We start from the raw sequence: 16,366 nt of genomic DNA, 5'->3' as shown, positions 1-16,366 counted from the left end.
ATTCTTTTGAAGTGTGTTCTCTCGACCTCCTCATTTATATCTTCCTCTTTACAGGAACCTCCCTCTCAGGATTCATCTGAACAACAGCGAGTGGAGATCAAAGATCCTAAAGCTGCATCACCACAACCCCCTCCATCTCCCCTCACAGCAGACCCCGCCCTCATCTCTGAGAACATTGACATCACTGACTTCCTCCCTAAGCCTCCAAACCCTGACAGCCAGCAGGTGGACGCGGCCTTACAGGAGATAGGATCAGACTTACCTGAAGTGTGTCCAACATCACAGTTGGTAGACTATGACTTCAGTGCCCCCTTTAGTCCACTTGAGGGTATCACCAGCCAAGCTCCTGCTCAGCCCCGGCCTCGCTGGGGGCCTACAGTTCAGCCCGACCACCCTTCTTTTTCTCACATCGCAATTGGAGAGAATGTGTCTGAAGCTCAGGAGAGTGTCCCCAAAGCCAGCCCCTTTGGTCAAGCCACCAAATCCAGCTTTCCTCTTGGCCAGTACACCTTAGAGGAGCCTCAGAATACATGTAAAGCAAGCACTTATGGGCATCCCTCTCAAGCCTCAGTGCAGCTAGTAGATGGCAGTGGCTCAAAGATGGATAACAAGCTAGTGGAAGTTGCATCTATGACAGAACAGAAGACTGAAACAGTGAACTCAGAAAGTAAAGAAGAGAGTACTAAAGAAGTTGTGGTTGATACTGGACCACCTGATGGACGCACTCAAGAGACACGCTCAGATAGTCAAGATAAAGCCGGGGATCTGGTTTCTTTGCCAAACATTGATGTCTCCAGTGCTGACATTAAAGCTGGAGAGCCGCTTTCAGATGCTGTTGCCACACAGCCTCTGTCAAACATCTATGGGCATTCCTCCTCCGCTCACATAAAGGTTGGGCAGTTTGTATCAGAGGTAACTCCTCCTCTTCCTTCCCCCAGCACATATGGTCACTCCTCAGATTCACACATCAAGATTGGAGCACATGTTTCGGAGGTGGATGCTCCTCTTCCCTCCCCGAGTGTTCACGGTCACTCCTCAGATTCACACATCAAGATTGGAGCACATGTTTCGGAGGTTGACGCTCCTCTTCCCTCGCCGAGTGTTCACGGTCACTCCTCTGATGCTCACATTAAAGTGGGAGAAAACGTTTCAGATTTTGTCTCTCCCCTCCCCGCTCAAAACATCCACGGTCACGCCTCAGATTCCCACATCAAAGTTGGCGAGCATGTTTCAGATGTAGCTGCCCCTCTCCCCTCTCCCAGTGTTCATGGTCACAGCTCAGACGCCCACATTAAAGTTGGAGAAAATGTCTCTGATTTTGTCGCAGCACTCCCCACTCATAGCATCCACGGTCACTCCTCTGATGCGAATATAAAAGTAGGCGAGTTTGTGTCCAACATTCCTGAAGAAAGGCTTCGTTCAAGTAAACACGGGCATGCCTCAGACTGCATCCTTCAACCAGGCTGTGTGGTGTCTGGAAATGAACCTGCTTTGTTGGCTCTACCAGGCAGCTCTTACGGTCACTCGTCAGACTCTGCTCTGCAGATCGGATGTGTAGTTACAGGAGAAGTACCCAAACGCTCTCCTCTTCCTGGCAGTGCTCATGGTCACTCATCAGACTCAAACTTAGGCGTTGGATGTGTTGTGTCCAAAGCTGAATCCCTTCCATCACCGCTACCAGGCAGCGCTTTCGGCCACTCCTCAGATTCCACGTTGGGGGTGGGTTGTGTGGTGTTGGGGATGGAACCACAAACCTCTGTACTTCCAGGCAGCGCGTATGGCCACTCGTCAGACTCTTCACTTGGAGTCGGGTGTGTGGTGAAAAGCAAAAGTGGTGAAATTCCGCAGAAGACAGAACAGAAGGAAGATGGTAAAGGTATGAAAAAATATTAATTTGGGAAAAAACAAGCTTGTTTTTATACACGGTATATATACTTAACTTGTTCATCTATTTCACACATGTAGGCCCATATCAGCATAAAAAACACAAGGGTTTAAATATAGATGCAACGTGAAGACAACAAAAATGCAACATACAGTTCTAATGGTTGCTCTGCTGTAATCTCCTAAACAGTTTATTTCTGTCCACTGTCCAATAAACTTGAATTATGAATAGTTATGTTGTACAAAACAGAAAGTAGGCAGCCCAAAATTCTATAACTAGTCCCCTTATGTACATGAAAGATAAAATATTACATTTGTATGTGAGGAGTTTAAATTGCCTAATTATGCCCTCTTTTCTACAAGCTCTTAAAGTCTTTCCCTTATTAAAAATGTTGTTCCATGTCCTGATTCAGACAGCCCTGGTGAGCAGCTGGCTGAGAGCATGCAGTCTTGGGCAGCTGGCTTTGGTTTGTCACCTGGAGAGAAGTCCGAGCAGGACTACCTCCAGGCTTTGTCTGCACAGTACCAGGTGGAACACTACGAAGACTGCTACAACTTAATGGGTAAGCTGGAAAAATATCACATCTTTGTTGATTGTTAATGTGCACATGAGCATTTTTTTTGACATGCTTAGGGGAGGTGGCGCTAAAAGACTAGAGATGTAGTTTTGTTTTGTTTTTGTTAAAAGTGTCTCAGGGAGGTACTGAATTTAGTTTAGTGGTCATTTGAATGATGCATTAGCCACACAGAGGTAAAACTGAAACAATTGCAAGTTCACGGTATTCTATTCAAAATGTGCCGGAACTCTTTTCCGCGGATCTATTTGACATGATGTGTGATCCGTTTTCCTCTGGCGTTGCTCATGTAAGTGAAAGTTAATAACCATCGTCAATGGGTTGTCATGGTTATCAATCAGAATCAAGCATTGAACACAGCCGGAAGATCAGTAAGAGAGTTACTGGGCAATAACAGAGTTTGTAGACCGCCACTAAGGGTTTGATGTCAGGTGAGAGAACAGGCCTCTACAAGCACATACAGTATATTCAACATTCATCACTTTATCCATGAAATAGGACAATACGACTGGGAAAAGTATTTATAAAATGTAGCATTAAGTAGAAAACCGTGGTGGATCCGAAACAGAACCCTGAAGGACTCCATGTTTAAATTTGACAGAGATTCAATGAGTAAAGAAGTGATTTAACAAAGTATTGCGAGGTGTGTACAGTATGTAATATCACAAACTAAACTAAGATCTGGTAACGCCACATCTGTTTCATTTTAAGCAGCATGCTCTCTAAAATATGACTGTCTTTTTTTTTTATTCTACCATATCAGGAGTTGTAGTTACTTGATTTAAAGTTTTGATTTAACAACATTGGCTGGTTTTGAAGCTCAACCCAAGACAACAGATATTATCTTCTGTTGATTAATAACATTTTTAGTCACAAATGTAATAAAATAAAATGTTTTCTTTCTTCTTTTTGTTAATCACTGTTTGAAAAATGACCTGAAGTTGTGCCACAGTTCTGATATGACACTTCTGCTAATATCACTGCCTTTTTTTCTGAGCAGGAATTAGATGAGACTCAACATCTCGGGCACCTGAAACAACCCCTAACCAATTATTTTATTGACAAAGAGATTTATAGCCACCAGTTCCACTCTAGGAAATGAAACGGACTCCCCTTATCTGCTGGTTGGAGAGTCTGAAGTTTTTACATTTAAGAAGTAGTCTAAAGTTTTCCATTTGAAAAATATCAGCATGTCTGCACTGTAAAGATGAGTTGCTCAGTATGTGCATCCTGTTTACTCCCTGATCTCTCCCAAACTACCTAATGAGAAATGAAACACCTTTTGAAACACAGCAAAACATCATGTCAAAATGCATGAATGAAAATGATACACCTTTCAGCCTGGCGGAGCTTATTTCATGTAAATTAAAACATGTTCAGAAGTGATGCATTTCCAGAGGCTGTTAAATATTTACTCCCTCGGCAGGCACAGGGGTTGCATAAAAAGCAGTGATATTTCACAAGGGCATTAAGTCTGGTTGACTCTTTTTTGTGTGTAGGATGCATCATGGCATGCTGAAGTAATATCTTGTCTGTTTTCCCTCTGCGCGTGTAGTTCACTCATGTTATTATTCATGCCAACTTCCAGGGTCTCCATGAAATCAATCAGAATCTAGTCAGCCGAATACATCTTCCACACTGCTGATCAAAGTCAGCAGCTCTAATTATTTACAGAGCGCCACAATATACATATAGAGGGAGGACAGAAAATAATGAAACAACTTAATAGATAGAGCTGAGAAATGAAATCTGCAGTAAATACAGGCAGTTTTTAAAGTTCTTATGTTTCATTCTTGTTGTGATTGCTGGGAGGTCTGTGATCCTTTCTAGGGCTGTTTTAAGAGTTATTATGATGTCTGCTACAAATGCTCATTTTTATTGCAAATCAGATGAATGTGAAGAATGTTTCAAATAATCTGTAATTTGCAGTAAAAAGCTCAAGCTTAAATATTTCAATGCCATGTTTTTTTTTTTCCTTTATTCAATCAGAGGCCTGGAAAATAACAAGTTCAGACTCATAAATAGAGAGAATGGGAACACTTGAGAAATTTAGGGGGGAAAATTGCTTAAATTGTTTCTGTTGTTGTAGGGCTGTACGATAAATCGATTTAATCGATTAATTTGCATTTTTTGGTTTCAGGCGATTTAAAAAAAATAAAATCTAGATTTTCTCTGTAACCTACTCCGCTGTATGTATATAAATATTTAAGGAAAAAAGAATGTTGAAACTGAAGATAAAAACCACACACATTATGTCCTGTACCTCTGCTTACATGTGATGCAGTTTACTTGATTTGTGTATATCTTCAGGGATATAGGAGATACTTTTTATTTAAATGCAAAAATGTGAAGTTTGATGAAAGATATATTTGCACTACATCTATCCAAATGGGGAAATTGATCTTTTTTCAGCAATAGCATAAAGAATTTAGTTTTCAAGGAAGTTAATTATAGAGAAGACTTTTTTTTTTCCAGAGGAGGTACTTTTATTTTTACTTTTTGAAGTATGGTTCATGGTGCTTAATGTCACAGTCAAAGAAATGATTATTTTCATGGGATGTCGAATTTAGTCTCTTTAAAGGTGACATATTACGCTCTTTTTCATCAAAATATATTGGTCTAAGAGGTCCCCAAAACATCTCTTTAAAGTTTATTGCTCAAAAAAACACTTTGGAATCAGATTTTGGCATGCCATAAAAACCCTCTTTTTTAGCCCTGCTCAGAACAGGCTGGAGGCTAGATCTTCAAATCTGCAGACATGGGGAGTAAAACCGACCTTTATGTTTATTAAGACAGCCTACAACTAGCATGCCTCCCTCCTAAGCTCCTTGTTAGCACACGTGTGCAGGGAATGAAAAACGGAGGAGGAGTTGAGTTGTATTTTATACAGTCTATGGGCTGAACAAGCTCAGAGCTCTGACTTCCGTTAAAGACAGGATGGTGTTGTGATGTATGAAAAACACTGAAAACTGAAACGGCTCGTTTCAGCACACATTTACAGAAAGGTGGAGAAATCAGAACAGGGGAAAAATGGATTTTTTTCAGTTTCAGGGGGTTTGTAGACATGCCAGGGACACATATTTCAGGTAGAGAACCATTAAAAAGTCGATTTTTGCACGATATGTCACCTTTAAGTTGTACTGCTGTGTTTCAAGCTAGACATCTAGCTGAAAGTTATACTGCTTATATTACTTTTTTCAGGAGAAAAACACAAAACCAATTAAAATTGTAAATTTAATTTTTTGTTAAAAAAATATGGGATTTTATTCCTAGGCCGTATCGCCCAGCCCTATGTTGTTGCATCATTTTCTATTGTTGCCGATTGTTTCAGCTCGTTTAGAGAGAGTTTTTCTTGGATGAGTTTTTCACTTCAGTTCTTACCTCCTTTTTTCACACTCTTTAATACATCACAGTTTTGAGAGCGATACTTATTCAGCAACATGCCCATCATCTCCCTCTCACACAGCTTCGTCCCCCGAGTGTCAGCTACTGAAGCAGGTAACCCGGGGCCCCTGGGGCCTCCCAATGGACCCCACGCTTCGCAGAGCCACAGACACCACCTCCATCCAGCTCAGCGAGATGGTCTCCTTGCCAGTTCTGATCAAACACTCTGTCACCGTGCCGCTCATCACACAGTGAGTGTCCGTCTGACAGAACACTGCAGGAGGAAAGGGTGTTGGTTTGAAACATCATCACAAGTTATTTTCACAGATGTCTCTGAGGAAGATTAGTCTGGAATCCCCAAACCAAACGCAATAATGAAAGAAAAATGCAGTGTTGGAGAGTTTTACATATCTTTTGTCATTTTTATGCTACATCAGGCAACTTAAATCGTAGTGGAGTGCACATTCTTCACAGTAGGAATAATTTAAACTCTTATTACCTTCCATTTTGGTGTGATCCTTTTTCTCTTTGAAATTCCATCAGAACTTCAGACAAGCCTGTCACTCTCTCTTCCTACAATGTTTCTGCACACTGTGCGGTTTAACCTGCGTAAAGAAATGGCTTTCTAATCCCACTCTCTACAAAGATGGGATGTAGTATATTTAGTATTAGAATCCAAAGCTCAACATTTTGTCAGAACCTGTGCGTGTAACGCTAAGACGATACAATGGAATGTGCCGTGAGATTTTCATCTTTTTCCCCTTAACTTTTCATATTCAGAGGAATAGTCCTGAATCCCACTGTGATATTTATGTGAATTGCTCTTATATAGCTTAAAGTAATGAGACATAGGACATAATGTTTAAAGTGAAGTTCTTTCCCTGAGTGTCTCCCTGCCTGATCTTTTTTTGTGATGGGAATCTAATTTGTTTGTCAGCACCACATCAGTTCTGTTTTTATACCAAGGCGGCTGACTTCTAACCCCGGTCCTTCTCTCCCCCACCTTTAATGTTCAGTGTGTCTTTAGTGAACAAGGCCGTGGTGGACTACTTCTTCGTGGAGTTAGGGGTGGAGAGACACTTTGAGGCGCTGCGCCACTTCTTGCTGATGGAGGACGGGGAGTTTGCTCAATCCCTCAGTGATCTGCTCTTTGAGAAGGTGATGCTCTCACAGAGGAGACGCTTTAATCTCTTTGCTCACTCTAATTGGTGATGTGTGGTAATTTTTTTTTGTGAAACATCTTATAGACAAGTTCATGAAGGATCAAATGCACTGCTTTGATATTTGAATGCAACATCATTTAAAACGCTTTTCTGACAAATTAATGGTTTCTGCTTCGAGCCGATGAAACACATCTTGGGGTGAGAGTACTGCTGTTGTGATAAATACAATCCAAACAGAGCATTCTGAAAGCTGCATTAATCAGTAGTCTACACAAACAATGGGTTAAAAGACAATATGTCATGCAGAAGGGCTTTCTTATCTTTGCAAACCCACAGGGTGTTACAACTTCAACCCTGCTGTCCCATTCAAACTAATGGAGCTTGTCATTGCTCTTAAACTGAATGATTTGGTTTAAAGCCTGCAACTTTACTGCTTCTCCACTCGCTTGGCTCTCACAACATTATTTCCAGGAGCAGAGGGCAGCTGTTTCTTTTCTTTTCTCTGTTTTGGGTGCACACGCGTTTATTTGAAGGTAGCAGCTGAAGAATGACGGGAGAGGCAGACTGTGGGAGGGGATGATGTTCAGAATAGAGACAAGGCTGAAATCACACTGACAATGTCTTGGTTGAAGAAGAACTCCACTTTTTTTTGGTCACTTTTTGGCAGCTCAAAACAAGCTGTGATAATATTTATACGGCAAACATGATAACAAACATTTACCTGTTTACATGTCGATGATATGAAACAACTAAAATTTTTTGTTCTTTTTTAAGCTATATTTTGAGGCTTTTTCGCCTTTAATGGACAGGACAGCTGAAGAGAGACTGGAAATGTGGGGAGTAGAGAGTGGGGGAAGACCATAGACTGTATAAAATATGGAAGTAGTATCCGTGACGTCACCCATCTGTTTCTGCAGCGCTGTTTTGAGGCCAATCGGCGGCGGGAGCCATATTGCTGCTGTCGAGCAAGTCTGACTTAAAGAGGCGGGCTTTGAGCCTCCTAGCCAACAGCTACAGTGCTCCCGCCTGCAAATCCAGTCAGCTGTGCCTCTCATTGGAAGACACGTAATCTAAATATCTTCGAAATTGCCGCGTTAGAAAGAAATTCACCCCCGTACGGTGTGTGCTGATCGAGAAATTAGCTATCCAGACTACACATGTCTTTTGTACCAGCCTATAAACATGTTTATTTCTGCTGTAAAGATCGTCTTTTTTGAATTGGTGTGTATGTGGTTTCCGTTATTTCCGGAGCCAGCCTCAAGCGGATCCTCAATGAACTGCAGTTTTTAGCACTTCCGCATTGGACTCATATTTTCAGACCGGGGTTGCCGCTTGGGGAAGACATGCAGTAAATGGTCGACTGGCTGGGAGTCGAACCGGCGACCTCTGCGTCAAGGACTATAGCCTCTATATGTGGGGCGCTTAGACCGATAGGCCACCAGAGCCCCAATAATTCATTTTGAATGCTGTTTTGAGGCTTTTTAGGAATGTTAGTGCAATAATTGCTGCCTTTTTGCTCCTTTTTTGGTCTCCACCACCTACTTTAGGTCACTTTGTAGCCACCAAATTCTCCACTATGTTCCCCAGATAGCTGCTAACCTTGTCAGAAAGCCTTTTGGTGAATCATGAGTAGTGTACAGTGTGTTTATATATAGCTTTTCAGACTGAAAACAGCAGCCTGCCTCACCTTAACATGACACCATTATAGCTTATAGCAATGAGTAAATAAAAACAATAACAAGTATTCGCTCCACTTATTTTTGAAGATTCTTTTTATACATAGATATTACAAAGATATCCACTTCAGCTGCTTAAACTTTGAGGAGTATTTTTATCTGACGTCTCTCTGTGCTCTGTTTTTTTTTTTAGCACATAATGCCTCACTTCCAGGTTCCTTCACTCCTCCTGTCAAGCCTAAGCTTCCTGGCGTGAAATAACAAGCACAGCCTCTGCTAACACCTTGGTGCTGTTGTGCAAAAACATTCACATGTACATCTGTCTCCTGAGGCCCATGAGACAGAAGGTTTTTGTCCCAGCCAAACACTCCACCAGCTGATTCTACTGATTAGCACACCTCCAACCGGAAAGCGAGCTAATCATTGTAATCAGCTACCCGTGGTGTTTGTTTGCAATGAAAACGTTTAAAGCAAATTTGAAACAACAGGTGCAGAAGATGGGGCTGTTTGCCATTTTTTGACTTCGGTGTATTATTTACTACTCTTGTGTCTCCTCCACACAGATGGGCAGTGGACAGACCCCGGGCGAGCTCCTGACCCCTCTGGTCCTGAACTCCATCCTCAGTAAGGCTCTGCAGTACAGCTTACACGGAGACACCCCCTTAGCTGGCAACTTCACCTTCGCCCTGCGCTTTTTCCCTGAGACCTTTCACCCACACGCCCCCGACTCCCTCAACTGTCTGGAACTGCGCTATAAGGTGAGGAAGTGTCTCTTTTCATCTGAGTAACACTGTGTAACGCTCAGAATGAGTGGCAGCCTGAATATGACAGTCTGTCATGTTTTGACAAACTGCTCTGGGCGTGGAAAATTAGCTTATCACGCACTTAAAATGCTTGAACCTCGCAGATTGATTGGAGCTGCGACTTTTGGCTGACGTGCACGGTGACTAATGCTGCGTTTGTTGTCCTCTGCTCTTGTTCTCTACTTTCCTATCGCTCACATAACTGTTCCCTCTCCTGTTCAACCTTTCCTTTCCTGAAACTCTTCCCTGTCTTTATCTCCTGCCTCATGTTTTTGTTTTTTTGCTGTTTTCTCCCCATATGTCTTTTTCCTCATTCCTCTCCTACCCCCCATCTTTCACCACTCCGTCTTCCCTTCACATCCCTCTCACCTCCTTTATCAACGTCTCCGCGCTCACACCTCCCTCCTCCACCTCATCTGTCACTCTCCCTTTACCTGTTTTCCCAACTTTCTTTCGCACTCTTCCTCACACCTTCCTCGCTCTTTATTTATTTCTCTTGCCTCGGTGTGTCCGTCTCTTCTCCTTTCCGTGTGATCTCCCAGGTGGACTGGCCGTTGAACATCATCATCACGGACAGCTGCATGAACAAGTACAACCGTCTGTTCTCGTTCCTGCTGCAGCTCAAACACATGGTGTGGAGCCTCCGCGAGGTCTGGTTCCACCTCAAGAGAACAGGTGAGAGCTTTTGATGCCAGCCCAGCTCTGACTCCACCTCTCCTCTGTGAAGGAAGAGTTAAGATTTCTCCCATCCCGCTTCAACTGCTGATAAATTATTGATAAAGGGAAATGCTGTGAGGTCTTCATGGTTTATTTATTTAAAGCACGTCTCATACAGGTAGGATTATGTGAATCAGGGCAAGATAGTATTGATCAGTTTAAGCCTAAGTACATGGAGGGATATTCTGAGGTGTAAATAGAGTCTTAAAATATTAAAGGGATGCAAACTTGAGCCATTAAAAAATTGATATTGTGGATGATATCTTAATTCAGGGTTCAAAATGCATCTTCAATCAATGCAGCAGACTCATTTGACAGCTCTCAATAAAAGAAAGATGAAGTGCAGTTAGCCAAGGTCTGATTGAAGCATGTATTTAATATCTGTCTGATTTATCAAAGGAGCAGATCTTTATAGAGTGACCCTGTAGCCTGCACGTGTCAGTCCTGACTCCTCTCCATCTCGTGTTCCCCCTCAGCGCTGGTGAAAGGTGCCGGTCGCTCGGTGCAGTTCCGTCAGCTGCAGCTGTACAGACACGAGATGCAGCACTTTGTGAAGGTGATACAGGGCTACATCGCAAACCAGATCCTGCAAGTGTCCTGGAGCGAGTTCATAGCTAAACTGGCCACCGCCAGTGACCTGGATGCCATCCACCGCACACATGCAGACTACCTCAACAGAGCCATCTTCAGGTGAGAGCTGGAACTGCAGTCATGGTGAAATATAGACTCTCAATGCACTGTAATGTTTGCAGTTATCTCTTTGCGGACAAAAGGTGATGCATGAAAAATTCTTTAAATTAATTTTAATAAAGTAGGATTTTAGAGAGGTTGCACTTTAGTTTACTCCCTAAGAACACATTTAATTTTAACTCCTCAGATTTTAAAAGGCAATTGTTTCAAGGATGCAGAGATTTCAGTTTTAAGACAGCGCGCCATTGTGAAAGCCGCCATGAATAATCCAATAATCTCTAAACTGGAACCTAATAAGCATCAACTACATAAACTCAATACATGCTGAGGACCACGAAACTTAGGAAGTTTCTACAGTGAGGTTTCCAAAATATGGTAATTAAGTATAGTTTTAAAATGTTTTTGAAAATACTTCTTGAAAGGTATGGGTCATTATTATTATTATTATTATTATTATTATTATTATTATTATTATTATTATATACACTTACTATATATATACTGAAGAGAGACAGGAAATGTGGGGAGTAGAGAGAGAGAGTAAATGGTTAAGGCTTGAATAGAAACTGGGACCTCTGTGACAAGCGCTATAGCCTCTGTACATGGGGCGCATTCTTAAAATCATTTAATTTTGTTACAGTAAAAAATAATTTATAAGCAATAATTCCCAACACATGCAAAAGAGTTGGATGCTCTAAGAGTTTTAATCCCATTTTTAACATGACTCATAATGCACTGATATTACTTAAGCTGCCTTGATATCAGCCATGACATAAGAGATTGTTGTTATACTGATTGGTTGTCGCTTGTATCAAAGGCTGCAGCTAATGAACATCAATTAAACAGAGAAAATCAAAGTAAAATATACTAGGCTCCATGATAAACCTTTTGGTGTATGTAAAGAAGCACCTGACACCTGCTGTACATGCATGTCTGCAGATTGAATGTAAGGTTTAATCTCTGGTGTTATGGTGTAATGTCAGTGTAGAACTGTAATGATTGGCTGACATTTTTCACTGTTCTCTGATGTCATGTGGATTTTAAACCTGGTTAAAAAAAGAGCTATGGTGAGCTGAAATATGAGCGATGATATTTGGAAAATAAATTCCGTATTCCTCCGGATCAGTGCATCTCAAAAATATTCCCAGCTTTTTCATAAATAACCACAGTGTGGTGGCTCATGTTTATTTTTGGCATTTTAAAGCTCAGATTTTGGAGTTTTAAGGTTTTTTCATTCATTTATGTGGTTTACAAATAAAAAAATAATGGGCAGCTTATTATATTAATGAGTTTTGGGCTCATCAGATGTTAATAAAATCTGTTTTTTGGTCGTTTGTGGCTGTAAATTTACCATCTTTGAATTTTTGACTAAAAAGATAATCAATATTCATAAGGCTGCTAGGGTCCAGTCTATTTCAGATATTTTTTTATTTTATTTTATTTTTATTGTTTTGTCAATGAAACACCAATCAACCAAAAAAATACTGAATTTAATGAAATGGTAAAAGACAGCAGAAATGCCCACATGAAAAATGTTGTTAAATCTCAAGTTTTGATTGAACTGGTCAACAATGATGCTACCTTTTAAACTCAAATACCAGTCAGTAAATCTCCATAATAATAATAATAATCAGTTGTAGCTTCAAGTTATATCTTTTGTGACCTCAAACCTTTCACATGTAGAATGACTTACAACTCTCTACCAAAGGTTTGAACATCACTTAACTCATCATGGTTTCAAAGTGCATAACAAAATGCACAAAAAATAATTTCTTGCTCTGCAAAGCAACTTGAAGTTGTCACACTGTGCAGACATAATTACATGTAAAGTTAATTCAACCTCCTTGTCACAAGTTAATTAAAATTCTGTTTGTATCTGGGGCCAACGTTTGAACCCGATGAATGATTTAATCTCATTAGGGGGGCTCGTCAAGTATCACACTTCCCTGTGTGTAAATCCAGCCTTTCTTATAAGTGATTTCAGAGTTCCTTGTCCTCTTCCTTAAACTATGTGCTCCCTGCCTCCCCAGGGGTTTGCTGACAGAAAAAGCTGCTCCGGTCATGAATATCATCCACAGCATCTTCAGCCTGATCCTCAAGTTCAGGGCCCAGCTGATCGCACAGCCCTGGGACAGCCAGCAGGGGGAGGCAGTGCACCCAAGCTTCATTGCAATGCAACAGTCCTACAACACCTTCAAGTATTACTCCCACTTCCTCTTCAAAGGTGAGCAGAATATTAATTCTGACCTGTTTTAATGAAGTTTAATTTTTCACACACATATCTTAAATTCTGGAGGGATGATCCTCCAGTTATGAAGCAGCCTTGATCCTTTCCTGTTTTTATTTTTTACATATTTTAATTGAATAGGTTGATAATTATGACTCTCACTGCTCAGTTTAGCTGTGATAAAGCCAGAGTGTGTGTTAAGAGTGTCCACTTGACATGAAATAACTGAGTGAAAAACAGGATCAGAATAACTTACATTATAATAACAGGAAGAATAAAAGTGGCACAATGAGCCTTGATCATTCCACCCTTCTAAAATTAGTTTCTTGATTTTTTTCTTCTAATTTATATTCAAAGATATTTTACAAACTAACTTGTTTTCTAAGTTAAAGTGACAAGGTATATGTCATGATTAAGGATTGATATGTCCCATAAAATAAGGAGTGTTAGTCATATCATGTAAAGTCTTCTCCTAGTATTAGGGATTAATAAGTACTTCAATCACAGTTTAATAGATAGATAGATAGATAGATAGATAGATAGATAGATAGATAGGTAGATAGGTAGGTAGGTAGGTAGATAGATAGATAGATAGATAGATAGATAGATAGATAGATAGATAGATAGATAGATAGATAGATAGATAGATAGGTAGGTAGGTAGGTAGGTAGGTAGATAGGTAGATAGATAGATAGATAGATAGATAGATAGATAGATAGATAGATAGATAGATAGATAGATAGATAGATAGATACCCCAAAATGTGTTATTTCCAGCAGCTTACAACACAGATCAGGAGAATATAACAATGTGCTTACATAGTTAAATTTTAATTAAAATAAAGTAAAATAAAATAATAGTAATAATGATACGGTGAATATAAAATAAAGTAAATAAAATCATATTTATAATGATACGGTGAACATAAAATAATATAGAATATAGTAAATATAAGAGAAATATACGCTATGTACACTTCTACACTTCTATCTTATGAATTGATAGTAAGGTGTGTTAGTGCAGATAAAATTCACCCTTTTGTGTCTTAAAAAATTAAACCTGTTATACTGCTGCAACAAAAACAGGAAAGAAGAGCTGAAGTCCGGTTCATGGATGATGAGTGATGAGTGGATTAAACAGTGTCTAGCTTTGCATAGTGGATTCAAACTCCGGTCTCAAACGATGAAGCCAATGCGGAAGTGTTATAAACTGCAATACATCGAAAATCCCCTTGAGGCTGGCTGCAGAAACACCGGAAACCACATAGACATGAATGGGGAAAAAGACGATCTTTGCAGCATTAATAAACATGTTTACAGCCTGGTTCAAAAAACGTCTTGGCCCTACAACGCTAATCTCTCTAATGGCACACACTGTACGGGGGGGTGAATTTTTTTCTAACGTGACGGTTAAGAAGATATTAAGATTATGAGTTTTGCCCAAATAAGGACATGACTGACGTGACTCCCGGTCGGGAACACACAGCCATTGGCTAAGAGACTCACACTACGTCACACTCTGCCTAGTTGAGTTCCGCATTACCAATATGGCTGCTGCCGTCGATTTGCTTCAAAACAGCTCTCAGGAACAGATGGGTGACGTCACGGATACTACGTCCATATTTTATACAGTCTATGGATATGATGTATTTGTGGGTAAATCATTATAGTTTTGAATTGGAACAGAAATATTGCTTCATTTAAATCTTAAAGAATCGGTTTTTAAACCTGTCTTTAAAAGAGTACTACATGTTCTTTTCCACATTTAAACATTTTTTGATGGTTTGAATACATCTCTGTTTGATGCCGCTGTTGTGAGGCATAAACCTCACATCTCCATATTTTCTTTTTTTCAAAAGTAAAAGTTTTTATTTATTTGTTTTCATTTAAAAGGACCATGCATATGAATTAGCACCTCTCTCAATATGCCAGAATTAGCCAAAGAGCTAGTTTACATCCGTAGTCCCTTGCCAGATGTTAAAAAGATCAGGATTAAACAAAAAAAATGAAATAAATTAAAATAAAATGAAAATAAGAAGGGAGAGGAGAAATCAAAACACAAACAAACAAAATAAAGGAAAAAAGAGAAGAAGAGAAAAAGAAAGAAAAGTACAATTAGAACCATATGATTAAAAATGTCATAAGGAGACGACATGACAGTCTTTAGGTCACTCTTAGTGCCTGTCAGTGGGTTTTACAAAATCTGAGCCAATGAAAAGCATTAAAAAGAGCTTGTGACTGAATCCCGTTCAGTTGGAGATATGAGGTTTCAGCCTGACAGCAGCGATGCTTATCATTGAGTGATCCCTGTCTCAAAGGATTTAGAAGAAGTGTTGATGAACAGATTAAAAAAAAAAAAGTAACACCTACTTAATATTTCACACAGTTGATATACACTTTAGTTGAGCTTCAGAGACAGTATTTTGGCACAGAACCAGAACGGTCATTCCTATTCCAACACTTCTACTAGAAGAATGTCAGTAAGAAGTCTCTGAAGAATTATCACTGCATGAAAAAAATGACCTTATGTTAGCGCTGCTTCAGGACAGAGATGAAATGTGAGCCTGTCCGTAACGTGATGATGAAAACACAGAACACTACATCAGAAAGACCATTTATCCTCGCTGCACTGATGAGTAATACTCTCCTTCCTAAAGCAAAGTAACAAAGTGACGTCTGTTTCTGTTCTCCTCTCACAGTGGTGACCAAACTGGTGAACAGGGGCTACCAGCCTCACTTAGAGGACTTCCTGCTTCGTATTAACTTTAACAACTACTACAAAGACTCCTGAGAGGTGAACTGCTCTGTATGTGACATGAAGTAAGTCTAACCTCTACACATTACAGAAGCTGTTAATGAGATACTTATTCAATGCAGCGTTGTGTCCCATGAGAGCCTATATTTTTAAACCTTCCCGTGTGTGTATAAGACAGATGACGGATAATCAGATACATTTAAATTATCCATTCTTTTAAAAAAAGAATAGAACCCCTCCTGTGCTGTGTGTCAGGGCATGGACTCTATATTAAGACCACTTTAGGAAATTGATGCCTGTAACTTCTTCTTGCCTCTACGTGCTTTAAAATGGCTTGACTGCAACAGTTTGTGAATGCAATGAAGCTGACACCTGCTATAATGTCTGCTGTGCCTCCAGCTGTGTCGATTTCAAGTGTCAATGATATGTAAATAAAAGAGCTAAAAGCTTTCTCTAATGAACGCTCTGTTGTCTGGTGTTGATTTGAAAAGTT

The 16,366-nt window shown here is 40.1% G+C and overlaps 1 protein-coding gene across 1 annotated transcript in view; it reads left to right on the top strand.

Moving 5' to 3' along the window:
• The window catches only part of tubgcp6 (tubulin, gamma complex associated protein 6), a 38,928-nt gene extending 22,594 nt beyond the window's left edge, over window positions 1–16,334 (top strand). The window contains exons 17-25 of the mRNA XM_034685515.1: window positions 55–1,876; window positions 2,298–2,447; window positions 5,926–6,094; window positions 6,860–7,001; window positions 9,246–9,440; window positions 10,028–10,160; window positions 10,679–10,892; window positions 12,923–13,116; window positions 15,818–16,334. Coding sequence (XP_034541406.1) covers window positions 55–1,876; window positions 2,298–2,447; window positions 5,926–6,094; window positions 6,860–7,001; window positions 9,246–9,440; window positions 10,028–10,160; window positions 10,679–10,892; window positions 12,923–13,116; window positions 15,818–15,909 — 3,111 coding nt within the window. The 3' untranslated portion in view covers window positions 15,910–16,334. The remainder of the gene's footprint in view (window positions 1–54; window positions 1,877–2,297; window positions 2,448–5,925; window positions 6,095–6,859; window positions 7,002–9,245; window positions 9,441–10,027; window positions 10,161–10,678; window positions 10,893–12,922; window positions 13,117–15,817) is intronic.
• Window positions 16,335–16,366: the final 32 nt, after the last annotated feature.

Source organism: Notolabrus celidotus, chromosome 6 (assembly GCF_009762535.1).
Source record: "Notolabrus celidotus isolate fNotCel1 chromosome 6, fNotCel1.pri, whole genome shotgun sequence".
NCBI lineage: Eukaryota > Metazoa > Chordata > Actinopteri > Labriformes > Labridae > Notolabrus > Notolabrus celidotus.
This window is presented reverse-complemented; position numbering and strand designations above follow the sequence as displayed.